The sequence below is a fragment of the Ranitomeya variabilis genome, chromosome 1 (genome assembly GCF_051348905.1).
Source record: "Ranitomeya variabilis isolate aRanVar5 chromosome 1, aRanVar5.hap1, whole genome shotgun sequence".
In the NCBI taxonomy this organism is placed as follows: Eukaryota; Metazoa; Chordata; class Amphibia; order Anura; family Dendrobatidae; genus Ranitomeya; species Ranitomeya variabilis.
Window position 1 is genome coordinate 156,800,402 of NC_135232.1, and position 14,937 is coordinate 156,815,338.

Below are 14,937 nucleotides of genomic sequence, written 5' to 3' on the forward strand. Positions count from 1 at the left end.
GCTATGCAATCTGAGGACAGCATTAGGTAGGGACTGGGACACAAATTTCAGGTATGTGTCACTTCTTAGGCTGTGTGCTGTTGTTTCCATACAATGAATGGTTTATCACTAGTGATGAGCGATTATACTCGTTTTCCCGAGGGTGACCCCCGAGTATTTGTTATTGCTCAGAGATATAGTTTTCATCGCCTCAGTTGCATGATTTACGGCTTCCAAATAAGCTGAATACATGTGGGAATTCCCTAACAAACAGGCATTCCTCACATGTATTCAGCATATCTGGAAGCCGTAAATCATGCAACTGAGGTGATGAAAACTAAATCTCCGAGCACTAACAAATACTCGGAGGTCACCCGAGCGTGCTCAGGAAAACCCGAGCAACGAGTACACTCACTGATCACTATTTATCACCAGAAGGTTATCACTGCCCAGGCTAGCTCCCTCTTACCAAGAGGTCCGACCACACCCCCTCCAGTGATAAGCAGCTCACTGTCAATAGACAATGTACAGAGCCTGGTGCTGGCGGGGTTACCGTTCTCAGCCCAACTATATCTAAAAGCTCTAATTGGGTCACATCTGCTGCACCCAGTAAACCAAGTGACATCACTGGAATCAGGGTCTCTTTTCCTACATTAAAATGCTCTCAGATGAAGTAACAAAAACCCGGTGACAAGTAGAGGGGAAAAAAAAACTGTTTTCTAACTAGCAAGCACTACTTAGCGCTTGCTCATCGAATGTTCTTTTTTATGCTATTAAAGTAAAGTTTGTGTTTATTCTCATTGCATTTGTTTTTTTAATTTTTTTTTTTTTTACTTATTATTACTATTTGTTTTACTACTTGTCATGAAGGTCAGAAAAAAACATTAGGATACATTTTTCCTCCCTTCTCTACTCTGTTGTCTCCTATAGCAGAGCACCCAGCTAACACCTGCACTATTCCACATGCAGAAACTGTTCTGCTTTATCGTATTTTTAATAAAAAATGTTTTTTTTTAAAAAAACAACATTTTGTGATGTAGTCAGCAGCTAAACTGACTAAGGGAAACACATCTAGATATTATATAATATATAAACCATTAATGTGTGACTGGGGGAGGTCTAACCCACTGGACCTCACAAATTATGTTAATAAAGGGGACATTGCAATTTATATTTATCTTTGTAGGTATAGTTGTGTAGTTGTGCCTGGAACTTCAGCGTAGCCCTACTCAACTGAATGTGAGAGAGAAGTTGAATTAAGCTTAATGGGCCACTGTCACCCCCCTCCAGTCTTTTAGTTTATAACGGCTGGAGGGGGTGACAGTGGCCCTTTAATATTGTTAGTGTGCTCAAAAAAATAACAGCAACCAGTAAGAAATGCACTCTCTTTATCTTGTTAATGGGTTGTAGTTAAATATGTATACTCAGAAAACATATTTAGGATAGATGGTACTCTGTAAAGTTTAAAAAATCAGAAATCACATATTCATTCACCCCTCCACTTTTATACCCCAAAATGCCTCCAATCCCAATAGAAAGCAGACAAAACATGCGTTGAGGATAACACCATCACAGGGACTAATGAGCTATTTTTCGGCATGGACTTAGTACTACCTGTATGGAGAAATGTTAATTATTATCAGCACTGTTATGAAGTAAAGTATATTTTCATATTACACAGCACATGCACTTTGTTTTTTCTACCTATATTGGTGTAATTTATGCCTTCATTTCTTTGGATATTATTAAGTGACCTGTATCGCACATGCAATTTACTTATCCGTCTATGTATTTATAGCACATGCACTTTACTAATTTGTCATATATCTTCATTTGCTGTTTATTAATATATAGGTGACATAATAATCTATTCTGTATCTTCTAATATGCATTGCATAGTTATAACATTGATACATGATTCACCTATATATGTCCATATCAATCCTGTATATTACTACTTTTAGTATTACACTATTATCATTATTTTGTAGGATTCATTTTTTGCATTCATCCACTTTTCCCTGTTAATGTAATATTCATTACCCTCTGTGGCCCTGTTTTATATAATTCCATTATGTTATGTCCAATAAAGATTTATGTATGTTTCCTTTGGTGCACATGAACACTATATTTTATAGCTTTGTAGCAGTCAGATATGTATACTCTGAAAACATCTTGATGAGAGATGGTACTTTGTACTTCTAGTTTTTGGACTCCACATTCGCTCATTTTTCTCTTATGAACTTTCACTCCTTCAATTTATTTTTTTCTTTTATGCTTGAGTTTTTCCTCATCTAAATTGACTTTTGCTCAGCCAACTTTTAAGAAAAAAAAATAAAAATTCTAAAATAGAACTTCTTAAAATGATCCACTGTTATTTATCTTTTTCCATTTATGTGTACCACAAAGCACTGCTCATTTTCTACATGCCAATTTCTGTGCAACTAGGCTTTGTTGTCATCTTTTTTTGGTGTCTTTTGTGTATTATGCAGTTTGTTCATAAAAATTAAGGTCTAAGAAAAATAAAAAAAGGAAAACTTCTGTTGTGAGATAAGCCTCATTTTTGCTTTTTTTATTTTTTATGTCCGTTGATTGCAAAATATTCAATTTGTACAGTACAATAGTTGCACTCGTGGTTCTGCAAAGCCTGTGTTCCGTAATTGGCTACGGTGGCAAACAAAGTCTACCTGAGAAATACTTTAAATATGATTATGTACTCAATTATTCATCACAAGAATGATGAGCAAAAAAGAAATCGTTAAAACCGTAGATAAATGTGTAGGCACAAACAAATTACACCATGTTTAGACAGAGCCAATTACCCTTGTAGGCCTCTGCTTTAACTGTCACTAAAGTGCGGCGTGCACATTTCTTTTCTTCTTAATACCAGTTTATGGAAGCTTATTACCCAATGGAAAAAAGAACCTTAATAAAGCTGAAATATGCAAGTGAAACCGTCAAAGAATTATTATACAAATTACGCAGCAGTGAGAAGATTATCTTAGCGAAAAGTAGAGATATCTTGTGTTTTTATGGAAATATTTGTCGTTCTTTAATTACACTCATACATCTCGCAGATGGCATGTTGATGCTGTTTGGCTAATTTGCCATCCTAATTGTTTTTTCTGTCGAGCATTTGTATTCGCTGCACTAATACTTGCCAGCATTAAGCAGACAGAACAACACTGATAGAGACGCATTAAAGTTGTATGAAGAATTTTTCATGGTTAGCAATTCTATTGATGACCACTTATAGGACGGATGAATAAAACTTGTAAGGTTCTGGCTCTAGCAGTGGGTTTTTATGATCAGTTGGAAAGTCTTGTTTGAGGCTGCGGCTGATAATGCAAGATAAAGATGGACAAAGTGTGCTGGACTCTATGAGACCAGATTGTCTATGGCAATTCTTTAGAACGCAACATATATTTACCCAGATGGTGAACTACAAGTGACGACTTCTTTAATATGTTGTTTCAATTTTTAAAAGACAGAGAGGTAGGAGAAAACTACACTGCTCAAAAAAATAAAGGGAACACTTAAACAACAGAATATAACGCCAAGTAAATCAAGCTTCTGTGAAATCATACTGTCCACTTAGGAAGCAACACTGTTTGACAATCAATTTCACATGCTGTTGTGCAAATGGTATAGACAACAGATGGAAATTATTGGCAATTATCAAGACACACTCAATAAAGGAGTGGTTCTGCGGGTGGGGACCACAGACCACATCTCAGTACCAATGCTTTCTGGCTGATGTTTTGGTCACTTTTGAATGTTGGTTGTGCTTTCACACTGGTGGTAGCATGAGACGGACTCTACAAACCACACAAGTGGCTCAGGTAGTGCAGCTCATCCAGGATGGCACATCAATGCTAGCTTGTGGCAAGGTTTGCTGTGTCTGCCAGCGTAGTGTCTAGAGGCTGGAGGCGCTACCAGGAGACAGGCCAGTACACCAGGAGATGTGGAGGGGGCCATAGGAGGGCAACAACCCAGCAACAGGACCGCTACCTCAGCCTTTGTGCAAGGAGGAACAGGAGGAGCACTGCCAGAGCCCTGCAAAATGACCTCCAGCAGGCCACAAATGTGCATGTGTCTGCATAAATGGTTAGAAACAGACTCCATGAGGATGGTCTGAGTGCCCGACGTCCACAATTGGGGGTTGTGCTCACAGTCCAACACAGTGCAGGATGCTTGGCATTTGCCACAGAACATCAGGATTGGCAAATTCGCCACTGGTGCCCTGTGCTCTTCACAGATGAAAGCAGGTTCACACTGAGCACATGTGACAGATGTGAGTCTGGAGACGCCGTGGAGAGCGATCTGCTGCCTGCAACATCCTTCAGCATGACCGGTTTTGGCAGTGTGTCAGTAACGGTGTGGGGTGTCATTTCTTTGGAGGGCGGCACAGCCCTCCATGTGCTCGCCAGAGGTAGCCTGACTGCCATTAGGTACCGAGATGAGATCGTCAGACACCTCGTGAGACCATATGCTGGTGCGGATGGCCCTGGGCTCCTCCTAATGCAGGACAATGCCAGACCTCATGTGGCTGCAAGATGAAGGCATTGAAGCTATGGACTGGCCCGCCCGTTCCCCAGATCTGAATCCGATTGAACACATCTGGGACATCATGTATCGCACCATCCACCAACGTCACATTCCACCACAGACTGTCCAGAAGTTGGTGGATGCTTTAGTTCAGGTCTGGGAGGAGATCCCTCAGGAGACCATCCGCCACCTCATCAGGAGCATGCTCAGGCATTGTAGGGAGGTCATACAGGCACATGGAGGCAACACACACACACAACTGAACATCATTTCCTTGTTTTGAGGCATTTCCACTCAAGTTGAATCAGCCTGCAATTTGATTTTCCACTTTGATTTGAGTATCATTCCAAATCCAGACCTCCATGGGATATTCATATTGATTTACATTAACCATTTTTATGTTTTATTGTTCTCAACACATTCCACTATGTAATGAATAAAAATTTGCAACTGAAATATTTCAATCAGTGATATCTAGGATGTGATATTTTAGTGTTCACTTTATTTTTTTGAGCAGTGTAATAAAAAGAGGAGACACCTGAAGAAATATTTTCGCTTTGTGCATTTATACATAAAAGGAAAGAAAGAATAGTTTGCCGGTTTAGCACACGTCATAGGAACATCACTATTGTGTCCACTGCCTGTTGTCAAGAATAATCCACTTTCAGCAGAGATGAATAACAGGATTTGAAGGTCGGCCTTTGCCTCACAGCTTCTATTATCCTGTCTGATACTTGATTATCACACTTTCAGTTCAGGGGTGGCATGCAAGTGGACCATGGTATCAGCCATTTATGCTGTAAGTCACAGAATGGAAGGATCAGCACCTGCAATACTAGCAGGATGCTTATTATGAGGAATTGCCCACTAAAAATGCGTAGATGACAAGTTACATAGAAGGAAAATTGGTACAGTTTCTACACAGATTAATCTGCTAAGTGCAGCAAAACCAGTTTTACCTTGTTGTGGGCCATGAGGACAGCAAGACCATTCTTTTATACTTTTTTTGGGGGGGGAAAGATATGTATGATTTAAATTTTTAAAATTGCATATTCCATTCAGTTACATTAGAGTTACATTAGACCCATAGAGTATTTATGATCCACACACACATTAATGTTAAAACCGGATCCATGTTTCCAGACCATGAGACTCAGAGCATGTTGTATTCTCATCTGTTTTGCAGACGACCGTGTATTCTCTCATATGAGAGAACCGGACTAGGCTGATTATGCAAAGTTTGATCACAGTGTGAGCATAGTGTGAACCGATTCTCTCGGATGAGGAAAACATTCTCTTATTTTCTCTTTTCTGTCTGTGAGCAGGAATTGGACTGCACTCACATATCATCCAAGTGCAGTCCGGCGGTTTCCATGGACTCACTGAATTGCATGGCTGAGTGCGATCTAAATATGAGATATAACTCTGACATGCAGGGATTTTTTTCCCCAGTACTGGCTCCGTTTGTGGAATAAAATCAGACATGTGCATAACCCCACAGAATATCATGGGAACAAGTGCTCTGTCAAAACGAAGGATAGCAATCATCCGAATATTACGGTCATCTTCACGAGCCCTTAGTCTAAGCTATCAACAATGACCTTGTGCTAAATGGCAGGTATTTAAAAACATAAAAAAGCTCTATATACATGCATTAACACACACAAAAAAAATATTGTTGGAGTGTTTATATGGCAATTATTATGACAATTTCAAATTCAAGTAAACAACATGACCAAAGATTTATGAGTGATTTAGACAGTAAGACAGTATCAATATATCACGGAGCAAACTATCCATTAAACATACGTAATCTTACCTGATCACATCTCATCAAGCCAAGATACCGTATAGATTTGCTGCTCTGTGCAATCAATGTGGCTCCTTGGTCAGTAATCTCTTTACACCATCCCACGTCCACGGTTTCTATAGTAGTGCTGTATCGACCGATGGCTATCAAAGCTGTAGGGAGCAAATAAACATAACTGTAAATAAAATGATAAATGCACTAAGAAGCTTCAGTCATTACATGTAACAAAAATTATTTTTAAATTTCGGGGCTACAAATGCAGTTTCATACAATTTTAACCAAATTTTATTTTTGCAATTTTTCCCATTTGTCTCCATTGTGTCCTATGAGAGACAACCTAATGAATTGAGCAAAGTACAGACACTAACCATAAAACCAATTCCAATGTTTAGCTGTCCGTTGCTGGTCTCTACTCTCTACACATTGTTTGGACATGTAACTGCAGCTTACAATTACAATGTTTAACTGCTGCAGACAATCATTAGCTGCAGTGGTCACATCACCTTCTATGCTAATGAAAAAGAGGAGAGACAGTTTGTTTACCTCCTTTAGGAGGACATGTCACTGCTGCAGCCAATCACTAGCAATAGCAGGGAGAAATATGTGACCCCTATAGAAACGGATTGGCTACATCAGTTACATTTCCATCCAGACGGGACAGGAGATAAAGGGGCAATTGGGTGTGGAAGGGGTTGGACAGTTTGGAATTGGAACAGCAGTTGACCGGTACAAAGAGTATTACTTAAATTATTATTATACTCTAGTCTTGGAGTATACTTTTATTTTTTAGTGGCTGGACAGTCCCTTTAAGACAACATATACCGCATTATTGCCAACAGGACAATTAATCGGAAAGTAAGAATTTATTGAAAACAGTAAGAAAACATTCAAGCTAAAGTTTACCAAATAAAAACTGTTAACATGTAAAATTATGGTTGAAAATGTATTGAAAATAAAGGCTACAACATATGGTAATGGCTGATACGCGTTTTAGGTCAGATACAAAACTCCGTTCTGTTCCTGATCTATTACTTTGTACAGGTGGAGGACGTTAAGGTGGTGCGTAATGAAAGCAGCCTGGAGGACAGTAAGAAGTTAAAAAAAAATTAAAAATCCAGGTCTACTTAAGGCATGACGGAATGAAATAACGGGCGTAACATTAATGTGGAGATGCCTTTTAAGCATTGGTTACACATTGAGAAGGATGACTATGACACACAACATGTTCCCATATTACTAGAAGGAGTGGGGTTTACATGGATAAAGTATGACAAATTGATTACCTTGATTTGGACAGAATGAATAAGATTATGGCACAACCGAGTGTTGTTTTAAAAATTCCTGTCTGCCGGCTACGAGAAGCATGGAATTCACATGTATAAAATATAACCAGATGAACGATGAAAGTCCGCTAATAAAATTACCATGATTCACAAGCTAAACCAGCAGAGACAACAGCCATACAAGTACACAGAGGCCAGGCATCATAGTAATGAAGGAGATGATGACAGGCGCGCTTATGCTCCCTTATAATTTGATATAATCAGTATATATCAGAAGCATTAAACTATTTCACTTAGGAATATGATCATTAACCTTGTTCCATAATTGGCCACGTCAATTTCTGTAAACTCGTCTTTGTTACAATTTGCAAAGCATGTCATTGCTTAAAAAGATCTCATTAGCGACTGCGGCGTTTCGATATGGGGCCAGCACCAGCGCTACTCGCGGAATATTAGATATCCGAGGTACTTAAGGTTGAAATAGCATTTATTAAATCACATTTTGTGACTGCTCATTACTAGTGAAAAATGCCCTTGAAATATGGCACACTTGGTTGCTTTCACGGGATGACATTTCTGAAGCTTCTATGCAAAATCGCTTCAAAGAATACTTTCAGAATGACACGCTTTAACCCTTCCCGTGCTGCAATTTTCTGCAGACTGTCTGGTCTTTACAGCCACAACAATAAGCTTGATTTTCCATCAATCTCAGCTCTGGATTCCTCATATAAAATCAAATCTGGCTGAAAAATGCCTCCACTGCAGGTTTATTTTACATTTTTAAGCAGTTCAGTAACCTCAGCAATCCATAAAAGCCTCGACAAAGTACTTTTTATATCAATCCTCGTCTAATACACACAGAATCCTAATACAGTATTTTATGGAAAATATTACATTATATTAAAACCAGCTTAACGGGGAGATGTCTCCTGTGTGATGAAGATATGGATGTTACAATCAATATTCAGTATACTCTTTTGTCCTCAACTTATATATATGTGCATACACAGTATATTATTATACTATATATATATATATATATATATATATATATATATATATAGAGAGAGAGAGAGAGCGAGAGAGAGAGAGAGAGAGAGAGAGAGAGAGAGAGAGAGAGAGAGAGAGAGAGTGTAAGAGGGTAAAGTAAGGGATAAAGTATATATATATATATATATATATATATATATATACATACACACACATATATATACACTGTATATATATATACACACACACAAATATACACACATATATTTGCCCCACAAGTATTATGTTTCACACAAGGACAGGTCACTTATCTATAAAACAAGTAATAACACTTAATACAAAAGGAGCCCCCCCTAGTCAGTGAAATGATAGCTAACAGAGTGGGGTCTACCATTTAAAAAGGAATCAACAGGATTTAACCCTATAACGTATCACCAGCGCTGAATCAGTCTCTTAATAATGTTTCCTATCATCTATTTTGCCAATTTGTCACACAATGCTTAACATTGCTGCATGCCATATTTCACTCCTTCCCGATACGGGACATACTGGTACATCCTATGTTGGATGTGGGTGTACTTGGTAAGCTCAGGAGCTGAGCTCTCTCCACACTGTGTCATACGGCCAGCGCCTGATCTAGCTGTGCTAATCACAGCTACCGCCAATCTCTACCGTTCGACCACTTAAATGCCACTGTCAGTCCAGAGTAGTGGCGTATAAGTTGTGCAATCTCTGTGACATGCTGAAATCAGGCGCTCATCAGCTTCCTTGTGATGTGATCACGGGGTGGCGATTGGTTAAATTCAGTCTAATGAATGCTCCCATCGTCACCATCTTTGTACTCTCAAGAAGCCTAGCTGTAGGACATAGTCATTTCTTCTCCACACTGCAATACTGGAGGATTACAGTATATCGAACAATTTCACTGCAAGTTTAATTCCCCTAAGAAGACTAAAAAATAATGAGAATAGAAAAAAAAGAAAACTTTTTTAAATATATAAAGTATGAAGTTATTAATTCCTCTCCTGCTCCCAGATGAAAAATTCAAGAAAAAAAACCATAATTTAAAAATTAACATGTATTATTAGCACCATAACCAGAAAATAATTGAAACATCAGAATTGTTATTTTTTGATCACAGCAATACGCCCAAAAATGAAATTTGCTCTGATCATTGCATTTCTTCTGCTTTTTTTTTTTTTTCTGCTGATTTTTTTTTTGAAGCAGAAATACTTGGATTTTACACTAATTAAAGCAAATGTACAGAAACATGGCAACCTAAAGGTAAGAAACAGACAAAATGCACAGATCAACTGTGTCTTAGGCCTCATTCGCACGTCCAGGTTTAAACAGGTATGTGAAAAAAGTATGTGTGTCATCTGTGTGTCCATCATAAGTGTTTTGAATAGGTGTGTGTGTGTTACCAGCGTACGGTCCGTGTGTTACCAGCGTACGGTCCGTGTGTTCTCAGCGTACGGTCCGTGTGTTGTCAGCGTACGGTCCGTGTGTTGTCAGCGTACGGTCCGTGTGTTGTCAGCGTACGGTCCGTGTGTTGTCAGCGTACGGTCCGTGTGTTGTCAGCGTACGGTCCGTGTGTTGTCAGCGTACGGTCCGTGTGTTGTCAGCGTACGGTCCGTGTGTTGTCAGCGTACGGTCCGTGTGTTGTCAGCGTACGGTCCGTGTGTTGTCAGCGTACGGTCCGTGTGTTGTCAGCGTACGGTCCGTGTGTTGTCAGCGTACGGTCCGTGTGTTGTCAGCGTACGGTCCGTGTGTTGTCAGCGTACGGTCCGTGTGTTGTCAGCGTACGGTCCGTGTGTTGTCAGCGTACGGTCCGTGTGTTGTCAGCGTACGGTCCGTGTGTTGTCAGCGTACGGTCCGTGTGTTGTCAGCGTACGGTCCGTGTGTTGTCAGCGTACGGTCCGTGTGTTGTCAGCGTACGGTCCGTGTGTTGTCAGCGTACGGTCCGTGTGTTGTCAGCGTACGGTCCGTGTGTTGTCAGCGTACGGTCCGTGTGTTGTCAGCGTACGGTCCGTGTGTTGTCAGCGTACGTTCCGTGTTAGCAGCGTAGGGTCCGTGTGTTGTCAGCGTAGGGTCCGTGTGTTTATCAGTGTATGGTCTGTGTGTTGTCAGCATACGGTCCGTATGTTATCAGCGTACGGTCCGTGTGTGGTTAGTGTACGGTCCGTGTGTTATCAGCGTACGGTCCGTGTGTTGTCAGAATACGGTCCGTGTGTTGTCAGCGTAGGGTCCGTGTGTTGTCAGCGTACGGTCCGTGTGTTGTCAGCGTACGGTCCGTGTGTTGTCAGCGTACGGTCCGTGTGTTGTCAGCGTACGGTCCGTGTGTTGTCAGCGTACGGTCCGTGTGTTGTCAGCGTACGGTCCGTGTGTTGTCAGCGTACGGTCCGTGTGTTGTCAGCGTACGGTCCGTGTGTTGTCAGCGTACGGTCCGTGTGTTGTCAGCGTACGGTCCGTGTGTTGTCAGCGTACGGTCCGTGTGTTGTCAGCGTACGGTCCGTGTGTTGTCAGCGTACGGTCCGTGTGTTGTCAGCGTACGGTCCGTGTGTTGTCAGCGTACGGTCCGTGTGTTGTCAGCGTACGGTCCGTGTGTTGTCAGCGTACGGTCCGTGTTAGCAGCGTAGGGTCCGTGTGTTGTCAGCGTAGGGTCCGTGTGTTTATCAGTGTATGGTCTGTGTGTTGTCAGCATACGGTCCGTATGTTGTCAGTGTACATTCCGTGTGTTATCAGCGTACGGTCCGTGTGTGGTTAGTGTACGGTCCGTGTGTTATCAGCGTACGGTCCGTGTGTTGTCAGAATACGGTCCGTGTGTTGTCAGCGTAGGGTCCGTGTGTTTATCAGTGTACGGTCCGTGTGTGCGTTGTTACCATCCGTGTGCCTTGAGTGTTTTCGCTTTTACAATCGGTGTCGTCATTAGTGTTTTTACAGTATGGATAAAGAATAAAAGAAATGCTTCTCCTATACTTTGCAGTGTTAAACATGGACAGGACATGTGTTGTTTACAGACCCATAGACTTGACTGGCCCTCGTCATCCGGACATGTCTCCGTATGTTTTGCACAGACACACGGCCCATTAAAAAACACGGATATGTGAATAACACCAGAAATTATAATGGGTACATCACATGCTGCATCAGTGAAAAAAACTGTCTACAACACGAATGTGTGAGTGAGACCTTAAAGCTTTTGGGAAAACGGCCTATGAGTGTTTTCTGCAGCTGATTCACAGGCATATAACTAAGCTGTGATGCCGACATGTAAATTAACGTGATATTCAGCAATATCATCTAAATGAGCACACAGATATTCAGCATAACAGTGGTCCGCTGTACACTCAATAACAATTCATTTACTTCTAGATGCAGATTACTTATAACCTGTCGGCAGCGCGGGCCCTCCGAGACAGCAATGTGCGGCCAGTCTACTTTCCTGCTGTTTCTTTGCCACTATGACTGTGCAAAAAACAAAAACTCAGACTTAACACAATACACCAGAGGTCCATCTCCACAAAATGGAAAGACAAATTCAGCTCTGCTACGTCCGTGTGTGATAATTGGGAAGTAATGCAGTGTCAACAGGTGAACGCACATTCCACCTGACCAGACCCAGCACTCAGACGGGATTATGCTCATCTTTATTCAGTACGGTCATGCATTAGAAGTACGAAGTTAACAACTTTGTAGGCCGCCCTGAAGAAGCTTTTAGTGGCTGAATCATCGGATTAATGTACTTCATTCACTTTACCTTTTGCCTTAAGTAACTATTTTCAGACATACGGTCACAGGAGAGATACTCAGAAGAATCTTGAAAATTGATTTTTTTTTCTTTCCCATGTAAAAGCACATTTTACTGATAATTAATACATCTACATAAGAGCTGGAAGTTTATTCTTCAGAGCCATGGAAACAGGGATGTGAGAAATATGAGGCGCTCATCATGGGGGACGTATTTCACCACCAGGTTGTGCTGTGCCAGTGTCTCCAGCTGCCGCACAATATAGTCATATTTAATACTGGCATTTCTTACTGCAGGGGAAGGCAACATGTGGGCATACAGCTGCCGCCGTACTTTTCACACGAGCTCGGGAACATTCAGTTTTTATTCCTTTTTTCGAATTTACAAAACACAATTTATTATTAGCCGCCTGCAAATGTTCAGTTTGTGCTTTCTTCGCAAGTGTATTATGTGAGGACGACGGAAACAGAATAAAAGTCCGACTATCACTGCACATTTACAATCTGATGATCCTTTACAATGACACTTTCTAGTAGAGAATCAATTTTAAAGGGATTGTTCACCCCCGGTGAAATATTTAGTAAGTGTTGCAGCATGTGGAAAACTAAGGCTAGGGTCGCGTCACTGTATCTGAGAGAATCCAGCAGATTCTCTCAGATGAAGAGATGATGGAAAAAAAAATTCTCCATCTTCTCCACTCTGTCAGTCCATGAAAATTGGACCATACTAAGATGTCATCCGCATGCAGTCCGTTTTTCTCCATGGACTCATTAACATGCATGGCCTAGTGCGCATTTTTCACTCAGTCTAAGGAAAAAAAATCTGACATGTTCATGGCCTCATAGACTAAAATTAATCCGAGAGCGCGATCGGATGTTTTGGGAGATCACACTTGCACCAAAAATACGGTCGTTTGCACAGGCCTTCATAGTGTGTAATGTGCACACCATTTGGATTTGAGTCCGCTTTTAGGTTCCAGCAGTAATCGCCTGACAGCAATTCTCTCATTTCAATACTCGCAGTCTTGTAATCTAAAGTCTCAGCCACATCTCAAAACTTTCTGAGTAACCTAACTGCTAGAACCAGGGCTGTGGAGTCGGAGTTGGAGTTGGAGTCATGGAGTCGGAGTTAGTTTTGGTTGGAGTCGGAGTTGGTGGAAATGTACCGACTCCGACTTAAAAAAAAAATTTATTAATATTTTATAATTGAACTTTCATATGAATTTTATAAATCTTACTCAAATATATATGTTCTATCAAACTATGAACAACAGTGATAAGCAGTTCTGCTGGAGATAGAGACATTTCTTACTTCTTGTGTGTCACTGTTCTCCACTGCCCTTATCTAATCTTATACTTGGTTAACCTCATGGTGCCCCAACCCCCCTACTTACAATGTATGAAACTGAAAGTGAAAATGTGTTGCAAATTCTTAGTAGTAAAGCTCCTCCTCTAGACTAGATGTTTACTAGGTGTGTGTCTTCCAAGCATCTCACAGCTGCTACTCAGAAGAGGAAGACTGTAAGAAGTATTATCCTTTCAACAAACTTTGCATCAGTTAACTGTGAGTACATGAGGAATAACAGTATTACTGACCACTATATCAGTTGTACGACCCGGCAATAATTTTGTACAATTGTTTTTAGGAAAAACAATTGACATTTGGATTGTGAATGCAGAATTAAAAACCTGAGAATGTCAAAGAAGCATCACATTAAATCAGCTGTATTTGAACATTTCACCATCACTCAAGAAAGAAAACATTATGTCTGTCAGTGTATGACAAATGATCCAGACGAAAACAAATGCTGTGAAGCCAAGATCAGTGGATATTCAGGCAAAGATAAAAATCCTCCTACCAGAGCTTCTAATCTAAAGAGACATTTACAGCACTTTCATCCAGAAATACTGAAAGCAGTGGATGAGAAAGACTGCATCCAAACCAATGAACCAGTGCCCAGCTCTTCCAGCCAAACAAAGGAGCAGAGAACTTTGCAGCCATAAGTTGCAAGATATTTTGTCAGTGACAAAGTTACTGTGACAATGACAGTAGATTTAAAAAACAGATCATAGAGCTTGTTGTAAAGGATAGTGTGCCTATTTCATTATTTTCACGACCAGCTTTTGTGTGTCTGAATGGGGAAATGGCCCGCAAGCTTGGTGTTTCTCTGGAGAGAGAGAGAGTATTAGAAAATTAGTAATCGAAGAAGCTTTTAAACAAAAGGAAGAACTTAAAAAAACTCTCAAGGGACGCTTTCTGTTTCTTAAAATGGATGCCTGCACACGTCACAGAGTGAACTATTTTGCCATCAATGTCCGATTTGTTTGTGACAAAAATGAAATAGTTACCAAGACATTGGCAGTAAAAGACACCAAAGCTCATCACACCAGTGAGTTTCTCCAGGTCTTGGTGGAAAAGGTTCTGCAAGACTATGAACTTAAAAAAGAGCAAGTTCTTTCTGTCGTAACTGACAATGCTTCAAATATGATAAGTACTATTCAGCTAATGAATGAGAGTAATGATGGTGACCAGCAGCTAGAAGAACATTCTGGGTCCACAGACACAGAAATGTTTGA

General features: G+C 40.6%; 1 protein-coding gene across 2 annotated transcripts in view; it reads right to left on the reverse strand.

The window, feature by feature from the left end:
* FBXL17 (F-box and leucine rich repeat protein 17) overlaps nt 1-14,937 on the reverse strand; it is a 934,277-nt gene that overhangs the window by 17,066 nt on the left and 902,274 nt on the right. For both annotated transcript variants that reach the window (XM_077290006.1, XM_077290031.1), the window contains one exon: nt 6,347-6,489. In XM_077290006.1, coding sequence (XP_077146121.1) covers nt 6,347-6,489 — 143 coding nt within the window. The remainder of the gene's footprint in view (nt 1-6,346; nt 6,490-14,937) is intronic.